At 40.2% G+C, this 16784-nt stretch overlaps 1 protein-coding gene across 1 annotated transcript; it reads left to right on the top strand.

Moving 5' to 3' along the window:
- The first annotated feature begins 706 nt into the window (after nucleotides 1-706).
- On the top strand, nucleotides 707-15667 carry LOC139668064 (calcium/calmodulin-dependent protein kinase type 1D-like). Its single transcript, XM_071547540.1, has 11 exons — nucleotides 707-792; nucleotides 6978-7103; nucleotides 7872-7946; nucleotides 8150-8288; nucleotides 8420-8543; nucleotides 9607-9682; nucleotides 10476-10588; nucleotides 11950-12028; nucleotides 12152-12239; nucleotides 13295-13656; nucleotides 15577-15667. The coding sequence occupies exons 1-11, from the start codon at nucleotides 707-709 to the stop codon at nucleotides 15647-15649; spliced, it is 1341 nt and encodes a 446-aa protein (XP_071403641.1). The 3' UTR covers nucleotides 15650-15667.
- Nucleotides 15668-16784: the final 1117 nt, after the last annotated feature.

Raw genomic sequence — 16784 nt, 5'->3', positions numbered from 1 at the left:
GCAGGATTATAAAACGACCCAATTTGTGTTCTGTGAGGGAATCAGCCATTAATCTGTTCCCACAACAGACACAAGGAGTACAGGAGATCAGATGGAGGGAGGGGGGGGGGTAGATGGAGAGGTTAACAAGCCACAAGTATTTACTTCTCTAATCCTATACCTTTTTGGGTCTTCTGTAACTGATAGGTACAAATGGGCTTTACTCAACTAGGACTGTCCTCAGCCATGGACATGCAACTGTTTATGTAAGCAGAACACAAGGGGAATGTGGGGTGACGGCTTAAAGGGTCGTGGAACAGCCATATTGACTTATTTATCTAAGTGAACAACCGCACAAAGGCCTTGTGGTTTGGTTGTTAGGTCTGTTTGTACATGTGAGGTTGCTTTTGAGACTCAGGTTTGCTCCTGGATCCATTCTTTCACCAATTCCAGTAGGCGTTGCAGTTTAAGAGTGGATTTATTTGGATATTTATATGTGATATATGGACAGAAGTGATGTAATACGCTACCATATAATAGGTGAGGGGGTCATCCTGCCTGAAAGAGTTGCAAACCCACTTACAAACACTGAGTTGTATTTACAATTTTCTAGCTTCAGGGACAGCTTGCCTGCAGTTGGAGGCCACTGGAGCTAAATGAATGTAAACGAATGTAAACGAGAGTGTCAATCTTTTTTGTTGTTGTTTCCGGTAACGTCAGAGCCAAGATGGGGCGTAAGGAGTTAACCTGCACCTGGAAGAAAAGCACCAACAACATTAAGGATGTGTTTGACTTCAAGGGGAAAATGGGAACGTAAGTAATGTTGTTGAAAATACAAAATGGACAAGAGAAAGTTAGCAATTGCTCTGCTTGCTCTTGAAGAAGAGGATGAGGAGCCCTTTCAGGAACGGAGGATGTGTGAGGATGCTTACTGCCCTTTAGGCGCTGCTAATGTTTTTTTATATATTCATATTGTGATTTAGGCTGATGAGAAGACTGGATTTTTACATAAAAATCTTGCATTGCAGCTTTAACCCAGCCTCAGAGAGCTGTTACTGGATTGAGTGGATGTACTGAGAGACTACTTTATCTGTTCCTAGTCACCAGGCCCACATTGGCACACCAATGTTCCAGGATAATCCGTTTCATCACCTCCCAGAGAGATCCATGTAAACCAATTAGCAACTCTGAGGCTGCCTGGGGCTTGTTTTATCAATGGAGGCCTCTTACACTGTCTATGTAATGGACTCACAGTTAAACCCAGCAGTGGAGGACAATTTCGTGAAATGACTACAAACTGTGCTGCGGACACGAATAATGATAAGATTGTGTTTTAAACGTAACCGTTAACGGTTAAGTTAAGGGCAAGCAAAACAACTTGAGTTAAGTTCGGCTAAGGTTAGGGTAAGGTTTTGGTCATGTTTTTTTTTTTTAAACAATATGTTTTATTTGTTTTAGTATTTTACACATAATACACATAATGCATAATACACATAAAAACACAAAATTATCAAGTGTGATAAACATAAATTCAACAACAAAAACAGACAAAACAAAAAATCTACAAAAACACATCAAAATCAAGAAGCAATATACAGCACCCTTATTTTAACAGTATATTCTCATTCTCAAGGAAATCTAGTAGTGGAGTCCATATTTTTGCAAAATCAGTTGCTCTTCCCCTGGATATATGTGTCAGTTTCTCTAGAACAAGACAAGATGCCATCTCTGTTATCCATGCATGTATAGAAGGTACATCAACATTTTTCCAAAAGAGGGCAATCATTCTTCTGGCCTGAAGAAGACCGAAGTCTATCAATAATGAATGTTTCAAATTAAGTTTAAAATCCTCTGGATATATACCCAGAACACAAAGTTTTGCTCGGAAAGGTCCCTCCCTGCCCACCATCCGGGATATGTTCTGAACAACCTTTTTCCAAAAAGATTGTAACTTTGGGCACTCCCACACACAATGGAACAGAGTACCCCTCTCCTCTAGACATTTAATACAAGTGTCTGGAATGCCAGGGGACCACTGATGTGATATAAGTTCTCATTAGCCACTTATATTGTAGTAACTTCATACTTGTATTAATTGATTGTGTCTGTGCCTTTAGGCATGCTATTTCCCAATCCGCCTCCTCTATATCTTCCTGAATATCTAGTTTCCATTTCTCAAGTCTATCAGTGGAGGATTCCTTTTCATATGACACCAAAGTTGCATAAAACAAAGATACTTGGCCTCTCCCAGTTTGGTGTGAGAGTGCTATACCTTCAAGACTTGATAATGGTGGCTCGGACACTAATTCCTTATATCTAGACGATACAAAGTTTTTCAGTTGTAGATATGGTTTTGGTCACATAGAAGGCAAATGTATAGCCCCAGAACAATACACTGCAACAAATGGGTGTTTGAGTTTAACCCAAGTTGTTGTCTCAATGCTGCAGTCTGAAGCTCTGTCTGCCTTGTTACCTGGTCTCAAAGCTGCTTATAGCGCTCCCTCCTCGGTTGGCTGTGAATGAGTCAGGCCGGTGTCTGTGTGTCTATGAGGTTACTGAGCACTGACGTCAGAATAGAGCAGCGCGGGAACATCCTAGCACCAGTCAATTATAGGATTAAGAGTCTGGATGAGTGTGTTTGAGTGTGTGAGTGTACTCAGCCTATACAGCAAGGAGGTGGTCTAGGCAGACATGAGTGCATGTGTTTGTGCAAATGTGAGATAGATTTGTAGTGTGTGTGTATGTGTGTGTCTGTTCTAGTCTATTCGTTTTATGTTCAATCAGTTAATGATGGGGTGTCCTGGTGGCTCAGAGGTCTCATACTATGTAAACGTGGGTTCAAATCCGGCCCACAACCTTTGTGGCATGTCATCTCCCCTCTATGTCCCAATCGTTCCTGTCTCTCTCTCAACTGGACTATCTAATAAAGGCAAAAATTATCTTAAAAAAATCAGTTGAGGATTTAACATATCCATTAGGGTTTGACTGATATGGATTTTTGAAGGCAGTTCCCGATATTTTTGGATTGAAGCTGCTAATAGCCAATATTGTGTGCCAATATTCAGTATCTTGACCATGTTCAAGCTGAAAATATTACAAGTAGTGTTCTCCTCCCAGACTTTTATTCTTGGCACGGTAGAAAAGCCTCTAAAACAGCATTTAGACCTAGCCTGATGGAACCATCCGTCTGGCTCCAGCACGTTAGTAAACGATTGAGCTAGGGGCGCCACCTTGTGTTGAGCAAAAGAAACTTCACCCAATCAGGTTAAACTATGTGATGCAATCAGTGGGCGCTGCATCTACATGTTTGTTGGCATGCATAGCTGATAACAACTAGCAGCTATGTATCCTGAAGAGCTAGCTGTAAATTAAATTATGTCTACCTATGTGACCTATGTTGACCATAATCCCCTTGTGGTCTCCGCGATACACTAACATTGTCAGCATATTCTGCCACTTTTCATTCAGCAGCCAAGACCTTGGGCTGCCTAGTACAAGTTGGCAATGGGTGTTTAACCCAAGTTGTTGTCTCAGTGCTGCAGTCTGCCTTGTTACCTGGTCTCAAAGCTGCTTATAGCGCTCCCTCCTCGGTTGGCTGTGAATGAGTCAGGCCTGTGTCTGTGTGTCTATGAGGTTACTGAGCACTGACGTCAGAAGGATGTCTGAAATCACTGTGGACACCAATCTGCATACCTGAGATCTCAAGCTTTGTAGCTTTGCTGATCTGAGAGCCCGCATGAGAGCGATCAACGGTGAAGCAGTGATGAAACTGGGGTTCTCCATTCATCCATCCATCCATCCATCTTCAACCGCTTATCTGAGGTCGGGTCGCGGAGGTAGCAGTTCCAGCAGGGGGCCCCAAACTTCCCTTTCCCTGTCCACATTAAGCAGCTCTGACTGGGGGATCCCAAGGCGTTCCCAGGCCAGCGTGGAGATGTAATCCCTCCACCTGGTCCTCGGTCTGCCCCGTGGCCTCCTCCCAGCTGGACGTGTTTTTTTTCAGCTCTCTTCTCGTCACAACGGTGCGGTAAAGCGAACGCAGTACCGCTCCCGGTGCTCCGATTCTCCGGCCCATCTCCCGCTCCATGGTCCCCTCACTTGAGAACAAGACCCCGAGATACTTGAACTCACTTGTTTACCTCACTTGTTTGAGCATAAGAAACTGGGGTTCTTGACTTGGGAAATTGTCTTGGCTACTAACAGATCTAACTGATGAATCAAGCTCTTGCTGAATCCAGTTGGAAGGAAGGCTATAATCATCTTGTTGAAGAACTGTGTATTTACCTCTCCCTTAGACTTGAGATGAGGTCAAACAGAGCTGCAGTATCATCTGTACAGATGTTGGGAATTGGCGGCCAAAATGTAGGCTTACTCCCTGCCACACCTCGATATGGCCACCGTCTGAGTGTGGGCCGATACAAGGAAATGCCAAACTGATACCTAGCCAAGAACGTCATGGCCTGTCTGGGTTGCATGGTGTAGATGCCAAGGTAGCTGGGTTAGGCTAATCTATCAGTACATAATGACCGCAGACTCGATCAAGGCTGTGCTTTAGGGTCTGCCAGGCTGGTTATGGTGGTTGAGTGGTAATGTCATGTAAGGACACTGGGTTGACTAGTCTGACAGACACAGCAGCCTTATTCACAAACATGTAATAGTCGTGTTATTAAAGTACAGCAACATTTCCATATAAATAAATGTTCGTCTATCTGATTGATATAACACAATAGTGATTCAACCTACCCAGTTCATGAAAGCTTTTACATTGTCTGTTCTAAACACTCGGTGTCTGGTAGCTCTTTCCTGGGAAAATTCCTCTGCCGCACAGGAAGCGATGTGTTTTGTGTTTATGGTTTGTTTGGAATACATAGAAGAAGAACTGGGTAGTTAGCATGAGCAGTGATAGCCACCATGGCTGAACAGACAAATAAAAGAGAAACTGCATCAACAGAAAATCCAAGGAAAAAGACGTCACAGTACTGGACACACTGTTTGATTGACAGGCGATCTCTGGGAAGTGCAGTGCAGAAACGCCACAGCAATGAGCGCTGAGCACCAAAGAAAAAAATACACTTTAACTGTAGGCCTATATGTTATCTATCCCAGATCTCCTCTGTCTCAGCCCATTTAGTCAATTTTTTCTGTTAACTCCTCCTCTCCTCTGTGTACATGGCAACTATACTGTGAACGTGGCTCACTCATCATTAAGTATGGAACCATCTGTAGGCTGGCCACTAGGCTGTGTTTACATCTCTTAATATACGTTTGAGACAATAATGTACAAGAATACAATTGGTAGGCATTTCAATCACTGCTGATATATGATGTGAGGATATGGATATCCCTAGCAGCTTCAGTGCTGTCAGTCTGTAAAACATGCAATGAAAACTGCCTCGCCCTGCCTTCTAGGGCTGGGCGATATGGTTGAAATCAATATCATGATAATCATAAGGATTTTTCTCGATATCAATATATATCACGATATGTATGCAAAATCACGTTAAATAATCAAATTAAAGGAATAGTTCACCCAAACATAAAAATTCTGTCATCATCTACTCACCCTCATGCCAGTTGAAACACAGGTGAAATTTGTTAGTCCATATAACACACAGGGAGGTTGCAGCTCAACTTGGTAGCAGCCTTCTCCAAAACAACTGAAGTCAATGGGGACCTGTTCTTTAGAGTTCCAAAACAAAAACAGCCAAACAATCACACTGTGAATAGAAAGACCTATACACCATTATTTGTTGCAAATCAATCAGCTGTAGTTAAGATTTGCACTAAATGATGGTGTAAATATACTGTAGGTCTTTTTGGAACTCTGAAGAACTGGTCCCCACTGACTTCAGTTGTTTTGGAGAAGGCTGCTATGGAGTTGTGCTGGCAACCTCCCTGTGTGTTATATGGACAAACTTCACCTGTGTTTCAACTGGCATGAGGGGGAGGAGATGATGACAGAATTTTCATTTTTGGATGAACTATTCCTTTAATGTTCATCTCATTGAACCGAATGATAATGTTAGGTGTGATGTCAAACAAAACAGAAATATTCAAATAATATTCCTACCATACCTCATTTTATGAGAGTTTTTAAGTAAAATGTGCTTGTCATCATCAATTTAGACAGCAGAAATGTGTGTCACGATATTAAAATATCTTCATATCATCACAATATGATTCCATTTCATTAGTATAGCTTTCTATGGAGAGTTTTAGTGTGACATTATTATTACATTATTATCACACACTAAATGCTGTTTCAGAGGCCTTTCCACACTTACAAGGGGGAAACACTTAATACTTGTCGTTTTTTAATGGCATGAAAATGGTCAAAGTTGAACATAACAAATTTGAATATTGGCAGTTGGCATCAGCTTTCAAAAACTCATATCAACCCTGTTGTAAGATTAAGCATCATGGCTCTCTTGATCCCAGATCCCATTCATAAATCATTCTCTAGGATCCATTGTGAAAATGAGCGATACTCTGTATCTAAACCATGGATTATTCTTCAAGTTATTAAGTTCTAGCTGCTGGGTTTATGCTGTGGTTGAACAGCGCCGCCTCCGCCAGTGTTAGTGCTCAAGTGTTGACGATTCGGGTTAGCTCTTATATAACGAGCCTTAAGGCTAATCCCAGTGTACTTCATGTACCAAACCACTGTACCATCTACAGTGCTTATGGGCTAAAGCAGTGACAGTCAGGGGGTAGGGTAAGTCTACCAAAATATCTAACTCAAGTAGAAGTACTGTTACTTTATAGAATTAAATTTACTGGTGTAAAAATCTACTTAAAGTGGTAATTCTCAAGCTCCTGTTTTTTGTCAAATATAAAAAATTCACAGCTTCATTATTTTGAGCATTGCTATTAGTGTATGATGTTACTTTTTAGTAGATGAAGTTCTATCATACATGACACTTTTCTTTTGTCTCTCTTTGTGTCGTCCCTGCCTCTCTATGTCTCTCTGTATCTCTGTTGTTGCTGTCTTTGTGTAGGGGGTCTTTCTCAGAGGTTTTTATGGTGAGAGAGAAGACAACGGGGAATCTGTACGCCCTGAAATGTCTGAAGAAGAAACATCTTTGTCAGAGCAACCTGGAGAATGAGATCAATGTGTTGAAGAGGTAACACACACACACACACACACACACACACACACACACACACGTATGCATGCATACACTTATGAGCTTGCACTGCTAAAATGTCCATCTTGACAAGTCATATAATTTAGTCCTGAGTCTTAAATTCTTGTTTTCCTTAAAACAAGTGAACAAATCTACTAATGTGGTATTTAGATTAGATTCGATTTAGATTAATTTCACTGGTTTACATTGTAGTTTCACCTGTTTTGAGGATTTTTTCTCATAACAGGTTTTCTGTTTCTATTTTCTATTGACTTGAATGTAATTGTGGGAAAAATGTGAGATGCTGGGTTTGTGGGAAGTGGTGGAAAGTCCTGAAGAAATCATATTATGCGGCCAAGGATCAAAATTTGTTCAGATCCTGCATCTTTCAGTTTAGTAAGTAGCTCACTTGGCTAGCTAAATAATTGACAGGAGGACACAGATAGGCAGAAATTATGTTATGCAGGGATATTTAAGAGCAGGTTACGAAAGGATCTACATATAGCATTTTTAAACATCAATATAAACATCAAATTAATGGTGATACCTTGGTATAATTACTGTAAACAAATGAGACCATGGTTGAGACAATTGGTAGCCTCTATCTCACACCAGTGGTATTGTTAGTGCTAGTGTTTCTCCAAATTAAGACTACATTTCCCATAAGCTCCGTTGCTTCCATGAGCCAGTATCTGGAGTACTGTTAGCATGTAAATGGAACAGTGAAGATAACATTGTTTTCTCTGTCTGTCTCCCTGTGTTCAGGATAAAGCATGACAACGTGGTGGGGCTGGAGGACTTCTATGAGACTCGAACACACTATTACCTGGTCATGCAGCTGTAAGTCTCTACATATTAGACTACATAGTGTTACTGTGGTAGAGCAAAACCTGGATACTGTGTGTTATATCCATATTAACAGGTCTACAGAGGGCCATACACACGTACAGTAAAAAGTTGATATGAAGATGATACAGAGTGATAATGACACAATGACAATAGTGATTTCTTGTGTGTGTGTGTGTGTGTGTGTGTGTGTCTAGGGTGTCCGGGGGGGAGTTGTTCGATCGTATCCTGGACAGGGGGGTTTACACAGAGAAGGATGCCAGCACAGTGATGAAACAGGTGCTGCAGGCCGTCAGCTACCTCCATGAAAACAGCATCGTACACAGGGATCTCAAGGTAGGACACACACACACACACACACACACACATTTGTTTCGTTCCCACACTTTAAACTGCTGTTCAAACCCTCCCTCACCACCGCAACACTCACACACACTCACACACAAACTCTCTTTCTTTCCGAGCAGCCTGAAAACCTGCTGTACTACGACACAGACGAGAACGCCAAGATCATGATCAGTGACTTTGGTCTGTCTAAGATGTCGGAGCATGGTGTGATGTCCACAGCCTGCGGCACTCCAGGATATGTTGGTGAGTGGTTGCTGCAAATCCATGTCACATATTGTCATTAGGGATGCACGATATATATCGGGCCGATAAATTATCAGCCGATAATGGGAAATTTATATTATTATGTATTATTCTGATAATTAAATTATAGCTGATAAATAGAGCCGATAAGCCAATATTGCGTGTGGATGTTTTTCACAGTTTCAGAGGAAGACAACACGATTGCAATTTGCAATACATGTTCCGCAAGGGTTCCGAGAGGAGGGAGAAAGTCTACGAGTTTTAACACAACAAATCTTAGAAGTCACCTGAAAGGTTGTCATCGCAACGAAGATGTATTGAAGAAATAGAATACGAAGCAGCCAGCGTTGGCACAAAAAATGGGAGTGCGGCAGGCATTTGAAAACTGCAGGAAGTTTACTAGAGACAGCCCAAAGGCTAAAGCAATTAATGACAAAATCACAGAATTTATAGCACTTGATGACCAGCCTTTTTCCGTGGTAGAAGACCAAGCCATAGGCTTTCAGTTCTATAAAAGCCTTTATTTTTGTATTGAGTGATGCACTTTACTACTAATAACCTGTATTTAATACACTGACATGATCTGATTTGACAGATTATGTCAAAGCATTTAATTTGAATTCTTAGGCAAAATGCTCTATAAAAGCCAAAGTATGTTTGTGAAGTTTTTTGATGTACTTTACTAGAAAACATAAATAAACATTTGAAGAGTCAGAACTGTTCTTTGTTTTTGTTGTGTTAACAATAATGATGTCAGTTAGATTTGGTTAGATCAGAGCTATGGAATATTAAATCATCCATCTTTGCTCACTACATCTTAGCCTTTCTTACCCTCAGGTGTGCATAAACTACAGGTTATGAACTTCTTTTTAAAATACAAAAATGTGAAATTATCGGTTATCGTATCGGTATCGGCCATGAGAAGCAGGTAATTATCGGTTATCGATATCGGCTGAAAAAAATCCATATCGTGCATCCCTAATTGTCATACTTTACATATAAAGTATGTATTATTACTGCCCTGCTCCCTCAATGATAATCACTGATCTGTGCTGCTCTACAGCGCCTGAGGTTCTGGCCCAGAAACCCTACAGCAAAGCAGTGGACTGCTGGTCCATAGGGGTTATCACCTACATCCTGTAAGTACACGTGCATTTTTCCTAGATCAATGTTTTATCGAAAATGACTGACTGAAATTTTACATGCTGAATATGGACACAAATACATTACTCTAAATAACACACTTTTTGTATTATGACTTTCATTTTGTTTTTAACATATTGAAAATGTAGGCATTTGCATATCAGTTACAACACCTTTTTTTCTCAGTCAGAGTGCATTTTCCTGTTTCATTCAGATGAAAACTAATTAGATGGTAATTTACAGGGGGATCCCCTCGGGGATCAATAAAGTATTTCTGATTCTGATTCTGATTCTGATTTTTTTATTTTTTTTTGATGAATTATTTACACTACTAATTTATAACTACTAACTACTAATTTTTTTGCATCCAAGGAATATGCCATCTTGAAAAAATGGCTTTTGAAGCTGGTATGAAAAAATGTATGAATTGAAAATGAAAGTATTTATAGTTAATTTTGATTATTGTTTTGTATAGTTTATGAAAGCGCAGTAGTTACCGAAGCAAAATATTACAATATCTCAAAATTGACTTATCCAGCCAAAATCACCATCTTCACCTGTGGTGCCTCATGCTTAATGCTTAATGGAATGTGACAGTGGTAGTGGTGGAAGTTTTTTCTGTTAAAGTTTTTTTATTTAACCTCGACCAAAACTTTGTGCTATTGTCACTTAATCCTTTCATGGTGGAGGAATGCAATCGTCACATTACTCATGTCCACAAAACAGAATCTGTGTTTTTGAGATTGAGATCTAAAGGAAGTCGCTGTGATTGTTGTCTCTCTGTCGCAGGCTGTGCGGCTACCCTCCGTTCTTCGAGGAGAACGAGACCCGTCTGTTTTCCAAGATCATGAGGGCCGAATACGCCTTCCACGCGCCCTTCTGGGACGACATCTCGGAGTCAGGTGAGACAGCGCCAAGCGGGAGCTCGATATGATCCCAGTGGCACCTGGAGAGCTTACAAAGACATGGAACCTCTCTCTACATGATTGCTTTTCACATCTCAGCCTTAAACTTTGATGTTTGGATAAATAGATCCCACTGTACTTGCTGTTTAGGGATGGGAGGATGTGAGATTTTACCTTTTATCGCGATAAAAATACTCAAGATAATTTGATCTTGGTGAATTTCCATTATCGGGATAATCGTGAATATCCTCACGAGCGTGAATATCCTCAAAACAAGTTATTCATTTACTGTGCATTTACAACACATAACTAATTGAACCATGCGAATGCTTGGATATCAGGTTGATAGGTAGATTCTTTTTATTAATGGATTTTTTTCTCTCATTGTGATTACCTGCTGGGCGTTGGCGAGAGTCTGAATCTGTCCTTGTTTGTTTTTCACTAAAAAGGATGTTCACAAAAAAAAGATATGTGTCCTATGATGCAATAAAAATATTTGTTTCTTAACAAAATGTAAGGTAAAGTGATTCCAGTATGTTTTAGTGCCATTTTAAGAGCATTTTAAGCGTATTTTGATGATTATCGGGATGATATCGTGAATCGCAATTATTTTGGCCAGGATAATCGTGACATGAAATGTTCATATCCCATGTCTATTGCTGTTTCTCAGATTTTTTTATAGTCTCCTTTGCAATTTCTTTCATTTTCAGACTCATATATAGGTGCTTTGAATGTGTTCCTCCCAATGACTGTGTTAAGAAAATATGACAAAGATAGCACCTTGCCCCCAGTTGACTTCAGTGTCATCTAAGTATAGAGCAGGATTTGTTTAGATAACCTCAGAGCTTACCCAATATATAGCAACATATCCACTGACATCATCTCCTGAGGATGGCCATAGTGGTTGACCTATTTGGACTAGGTCAGGTATAATTAGATGCTGAAAGGCACGGACATTGCTCACTTACCAGGAGTCAGGGATTAAATGAGCTGAAATTAGGATAGGTGTTACAAGAGAAGACCTTGGAACCCTAATAGATCTAGGATTGGTCCTTTCCAGGACAGGACAGAAAAATGTGACTGAAATTGGCCTCAAACCTACTTTTCCATAGTAAATCAGCACTATTTTCCAATGTTAGGCAACAATCAATTTTTGTTACATTTTTTTTATCTAGAAGTGTCAAAAATAGCAAGCTTTTCTGTGATGGCTTGAACTTACCTGAACTAAATTAATTACCCAACACTGTCCTGCAATCTGGCACTCAAGGTCAAGCAAACATACATCAATTATATATAAAACCTAACATCCTCCACCACTATGACAAGTACTAACACCTGTCCGTGCCATGTTTCAACAGCCAAAGACTTTATCAGGAATATGATGGAGAAAAACCCCATGAAGCGCTTCACCACCGAACAGGCACTCAGGCACCCCTGGTTAGTCCTTTCTATTCCACACACACACTCTCACACACACAATCACACGCACACACACACACACACACACACACACACACTTCCTGTTCCTTCCAAACTAAACAATGTCGTGACCGGTTGCAGGATTGTTGGAGACACAGCAAGAGACCAGGACATTTACCAGTCTGTCTGTGAGCAGATCCAGAGAAACTTTGCCAAATCCAAATGGAGGGTGAGTAACACTACTGATGGACTAAAGTTTGATGTACTTTACATACAGTTAGCTAGTTTAGTCCAGTGGTTCCCAACCTAGGGGTCGGGCCCCTCCAAAGGGTCACCAGATAAATCTGAGGGGTCGTGAGATGATTAATGGGAGAAAGAAAGAAAGAAGAAAAAACAAAAGTTCTGATACACAAATCTGTTTTCAGTTTTGGGACTTTTTCTCTAATCTTTGATTTTTGCTGAAATATTGGATCATTTGAACATTGACATTATGTGACCCCGACTACACACTGCTTTTTGTAAGACGTCAAAAGCCAAAAAGGTTGGAAACCACTGGTTTAGTCTTTAACAATGTGTTGTATTTTAAAAGCTTGTTATATTATCCATTGTGTCAAATCTCCATCTGAAAAGTAACTAAAGCTGTCAAATAAATGTAGTGGAGTAGAAAGTACAATATTTCCCTCTGAAATGTAGTGGAGTGGAAGTATAAAGTAGCATCAAATGGAAATACTCAAGTAAAGTACAAGTATCTCAAAATTGTACTTAAGTACAGTACTTGAGTAAATGTACTTAGTTACTTTCCACCACTGAGAATGAAACAATTGACCTTATCAGGAAACCGGAGAACTTGAAATGAATCTTCTTCTAGCTAGCCAAACACTTCCACAAGCAATATGAATTCAAATGTGAAATGGAAAAATCTTCAATCTTCCAGTATAAGTGCAGTGAAAACTACCATCAGCAGGAGCATCAGCTGCTCTATAAAGGTTTCTACTGCAGGCTTTTCAGACATGGCAGTTCAATAAGGACATAATAAAAAAATACTACAGTCTCTTAGACACACAGACCTTCTGACAAGCAAAAGATAGGTAGATAGATATTCTTGCATACGTATATGGAATTAAATTAACATGTCACATTCGAATCAATTCAGGCTAAGGGCTTCCCATAGACAATCACTGCAGTATTGATTCTTTTCTACCATAAATATGTAATCCATCATTCATCATATCAGAGGTGTGCAACCAACATAACCCTCTTCCTATGTGTCTGCATCTCCAACAGCAAGCCTTCCACGCAACCTCAGTCATCAACCACATGAAGAAGCTGCAGATGTCCCACAGCGAGCCCCCCGCCTCCACCCTCCTCGTCCCCGACATCGTAGTGGAGTCTACCTCCCAGTACCCCCTCAGGGCGCTGGGGCCCAGCCACGACGAGCCCGACGCCCCGGACCCCAACGGGAACGTCCCCGCCCCCGCCCCCGCCAATCACCTGATGCCGCTGCCTTCCAACCCCGAGCTGGTCAGGGGTCTTTGCCCACCCCTAAGAGCCAGTTACAGCGAGCCGGGCCATTCCCCCGTCGTCACCGAGAAGAGCATCCACGCCTACTGCCCAGAGAGCAACGCCCCCTTCAGGCCATCGAGGAGGTGAGGGTCATGTCGGATTTACTGTACGTCTGAGCTGCCAACTGGGAAAAACCATTCTTCCTCGTGGTGATTACACGTAGGACATGTAGGAATTTTTTCGAGGCTGCGATACCTTCTCCATCTTTATCCAAACTCCAATGAAGTGTGTACATAAACCAAACACCTAGCCATCTTTTTACTGCTCCAAAAAATGCGAAAAATGTCCCATCAGATTTCCCCGAACAGCTCATGTGTCATAAAGTATTTTGTAGCCAAATGATTACACTGTGGGTCCACAAGTCCAATGCTTATCTCATTATCGTGTGTATTTTCTCAATGTGACACATTGTGTTTACAATTGGTTGTTAATGTGTTCTGGAGAATCACTGTATTTTACACTTTGTAGTTAATGTAACCAAATGTGTCTCTGACCACTTCTGGAGGTGGTTTGGGTGATCAGATCTTCATTGCCTCTGGGGTGCATTTACACCTGGATTTGATATGTTTTTGCTCAGTCTGATTACAATCTGATCACCCGCGATGCATGGTAAACAGGGTCAGAGAAATTACAGTACCTGAGATGCCACAGTAGGGAATTAAGAAAGGACAGTAAGTTAATAAAGTACTTAAGCCTAATAGCTCCGTGACAGCCTCCTTCAAAGCAATAGAAGTTGCTGGAGATCGTTTCTTTAGAGTTGCAAAAACGTCAAAAAACAGGACAATAAAATTACCCCAAACAGCTTGTGCATACTCTAAGTGTTGCACTGTGGTTCCAAAAATCCAATATTTATCTTATTATGTCCTAGATTTTTCGCACTTGTTCTGCACCATGCAGTCACAACATTAGTTCAGATACTGTCAGAAATATTGCAATTACAGGTAGAGCATGCTTCATCGACCGAATAAAGTGGTAAATACAAATGGGAATTCAATTACTTGAAATTTTCTCACTTGTTCTTGTATTGTGTTCTCTCAAGTAAGGCATTAAGTAACTCCACACAGCAATGTCTTTAAGTAATAAAACAGAGTTAAACCCACCAAAGCTGTATGTTGTCTTTTACCCCAGACAATTTGTACAGTGGGAATCATAGGGGAATCGATAAAGAATCTGACCGATAAGAAGAATCTACAATGGCACTGGAATTGGTAAACAGTGGTGGAAGAAGTACTCAGATCTTTTACTTAAGTAAAAGTAGAAATACCACAGTATAAAAATACTCTGTTACAAGTAAAAGTCCTGCATTCAAAATGTTACTTAAGTAAAAGTACAAAAGTATTAGCATCAAAATGTACTTAAAGCAACAAAAGTAAAAGTACTCATTATGCAGAATGGCCCATTTCAGAATGATACAGTATATATTATGTTATTGCATTATAATTATTGATGCATTAATGTGTAAGCATCACTTTTATGTTGCAGCTGGAAAAGGTGGGGCTGATTTCCACTACTTCATATACTGCTGGGTAGCTTACAGTAATCTATAATAATACATCACAATTTATTAGTTGATTATATTTTGTATTAATAATCTGAATCTGCAAAGTAACTAGTAACTTAAGTTATTAAATAAAGGTAGTGGAGTAAAAAGTACAATATTTCCCTCTGAAATGTAGTGGAGTAGAAGTACAAAGTAGCATAAAATGGTAATACTCAAGTAAAGTACAAGTACCTCAAAATTGTACTTAAGTACAGTATTCGAGTAAATGTACTTAGCTACTTTCCACCTCTGTAAAATCCTAATGATACCCGGCCCTAGTTTTGCTTTGTCACCTACTGTGTGGAGAAGGTTTCCCACCAGTGATCCTAACCAACACCAGAATTTAATTTGGGGAAACAGGGTGAATTTACAGCATACCTCATTAGGAAGATGGGACGCTATTCTCTGCAGCCCCACTCTGTGATTTAGGCTGATAGGCTGATGTCATTTTTGTGTGTTGCAGCCTTCATGCTGTGGAGCAAGGGAAGGACAGGAAAGACCAGCCGCTCCAGACCGGAGTGTGTTCTGTCATGTGATTCGCTGGTGAAAACTAAGAGGTAAAGAGTCAAAATTCAGATGGAGAAAATATAAAATACTGGCTCAACCCGGCATGTCATAGACAAACATGGTGCTACCTTACAACTGCCACCATATTACAAGATCTCTCTCTTTCTTTCTCTAGTTTTGTTTTCCTGAGTTGGTGGAACTGTGGCATCCTTCTCGGTGTGAAGGCGTCTGCTGTCGATGTCTGTCGTGGGCTTCTGAGAAATGCCGCACATTCCATCCAACAGATACAAGCAGTATCTCCACTCACTCACAACATGGACTGGAATGTACTTCCATTTTATCATGCAGTGAACACCACATCAGAACAGACGACGCGAGAGGATGGCGTGTGTGCACATGTACAAACACACACACAGAATCCATTCAATTTAGAATTTATGCACTGTACCTTTTGATGTTAAACCGATAAAAACATTTATATTCTCAAAACTATTTATTATATTTACATTATTCTCAACAAATGTTACTGAATAACATTGAAAGCAGGGAATTTGAAATGTTTTTAGATGACATGCCATGTGAATGCTAATTAACCTGAATTTTGCTGGCTTTGAATTCCATTTAACTGCCATGGCTGTGTGTTTCATTGAAGTATTCAAGCACATTGGATTTCAGTCTGTTATCTTATCAGTTTGAGCCATTGACATTTCAGAGTAATGTATTTTGCATGCTCTGTATTTTTTTGTTTTTTTCGTTTTTATATTTTCTTTTTGTAATCTGAACTGTAGGATTTGCTGACAGATACTTTGACAAATATCAGTATTTGTTCCTTAACACTGTTCCAAGTCAAAATGCACATTTTGAAAGGGGAGGAGCGGAGAATGTTTCTTTCTGAAAGAGATTAAACTTACACTTTACTTTGGGGTGGAGTCATCAGCACAGGACGCAGGATGTTGACCATTTTGTGTGATGCCATGTAAATAAGTTGCCCTCATGTTGAACAACTGAACTCATCAAGCAATATTTACATGCAGTATGTACTCATATGGCTCTAGATAACCACTTGAAGTAAAGGGTTAATGTTGATTTACATGTGCCACTTTTATGCCATAAGCTGGTGCAAATATGCTGTAAACACTAGTTATATTATGAATGTTGAAGATC

The sequence above is a fragment of the Centroberyx affinis genome, unplaced genomic scaffold (genome assembly GCF_046629955.1).
Source record: "Centroberyx affinis isolate AG114_WGS23_722 - 3 ecotype Tasmania unplaced genomic scaffold, CSIRO-AGI_Caff_v1 ptg006006l_1, whole genome shotgun sequence".
NCBI lineage: Eukaryota > Metazoa > Chordata > Actinopteri > Beryciformes > Berycidae > Centroberyx > Centroberyx affinis.
This window is presented reverse-complemented; position numbering and strand designations above follow the sequence as displayed.

What these genes read in the sequence shown, in the direction of transcription:
- LOC139668064 (XM_071547540.1), top strand. Translation starts at nt 707, where the DNA reads ATGGGGCGTAAGGAGTTAACCTGCACCTGGAAGAAAAGCACCAACAAC. An exon ending in TATTACCTGGTCATGCAGCT is followed by an intron (nt 7,947 to 8,149) that starts GTAAGTCTCTAC and finishes GTGTGTGTCTAG; the next exon opens with GGTGTCCGGGGGGGAGTTGT. An exon ending in TTGCCAAATCCAAATGGAGG is followed by an intron (nt 12,240 to 13,294) that starts GTGAGTAACACT and finishes CATCTCCAACAG; the next exon opens with CAAGCCTTCCACGCAACCTC.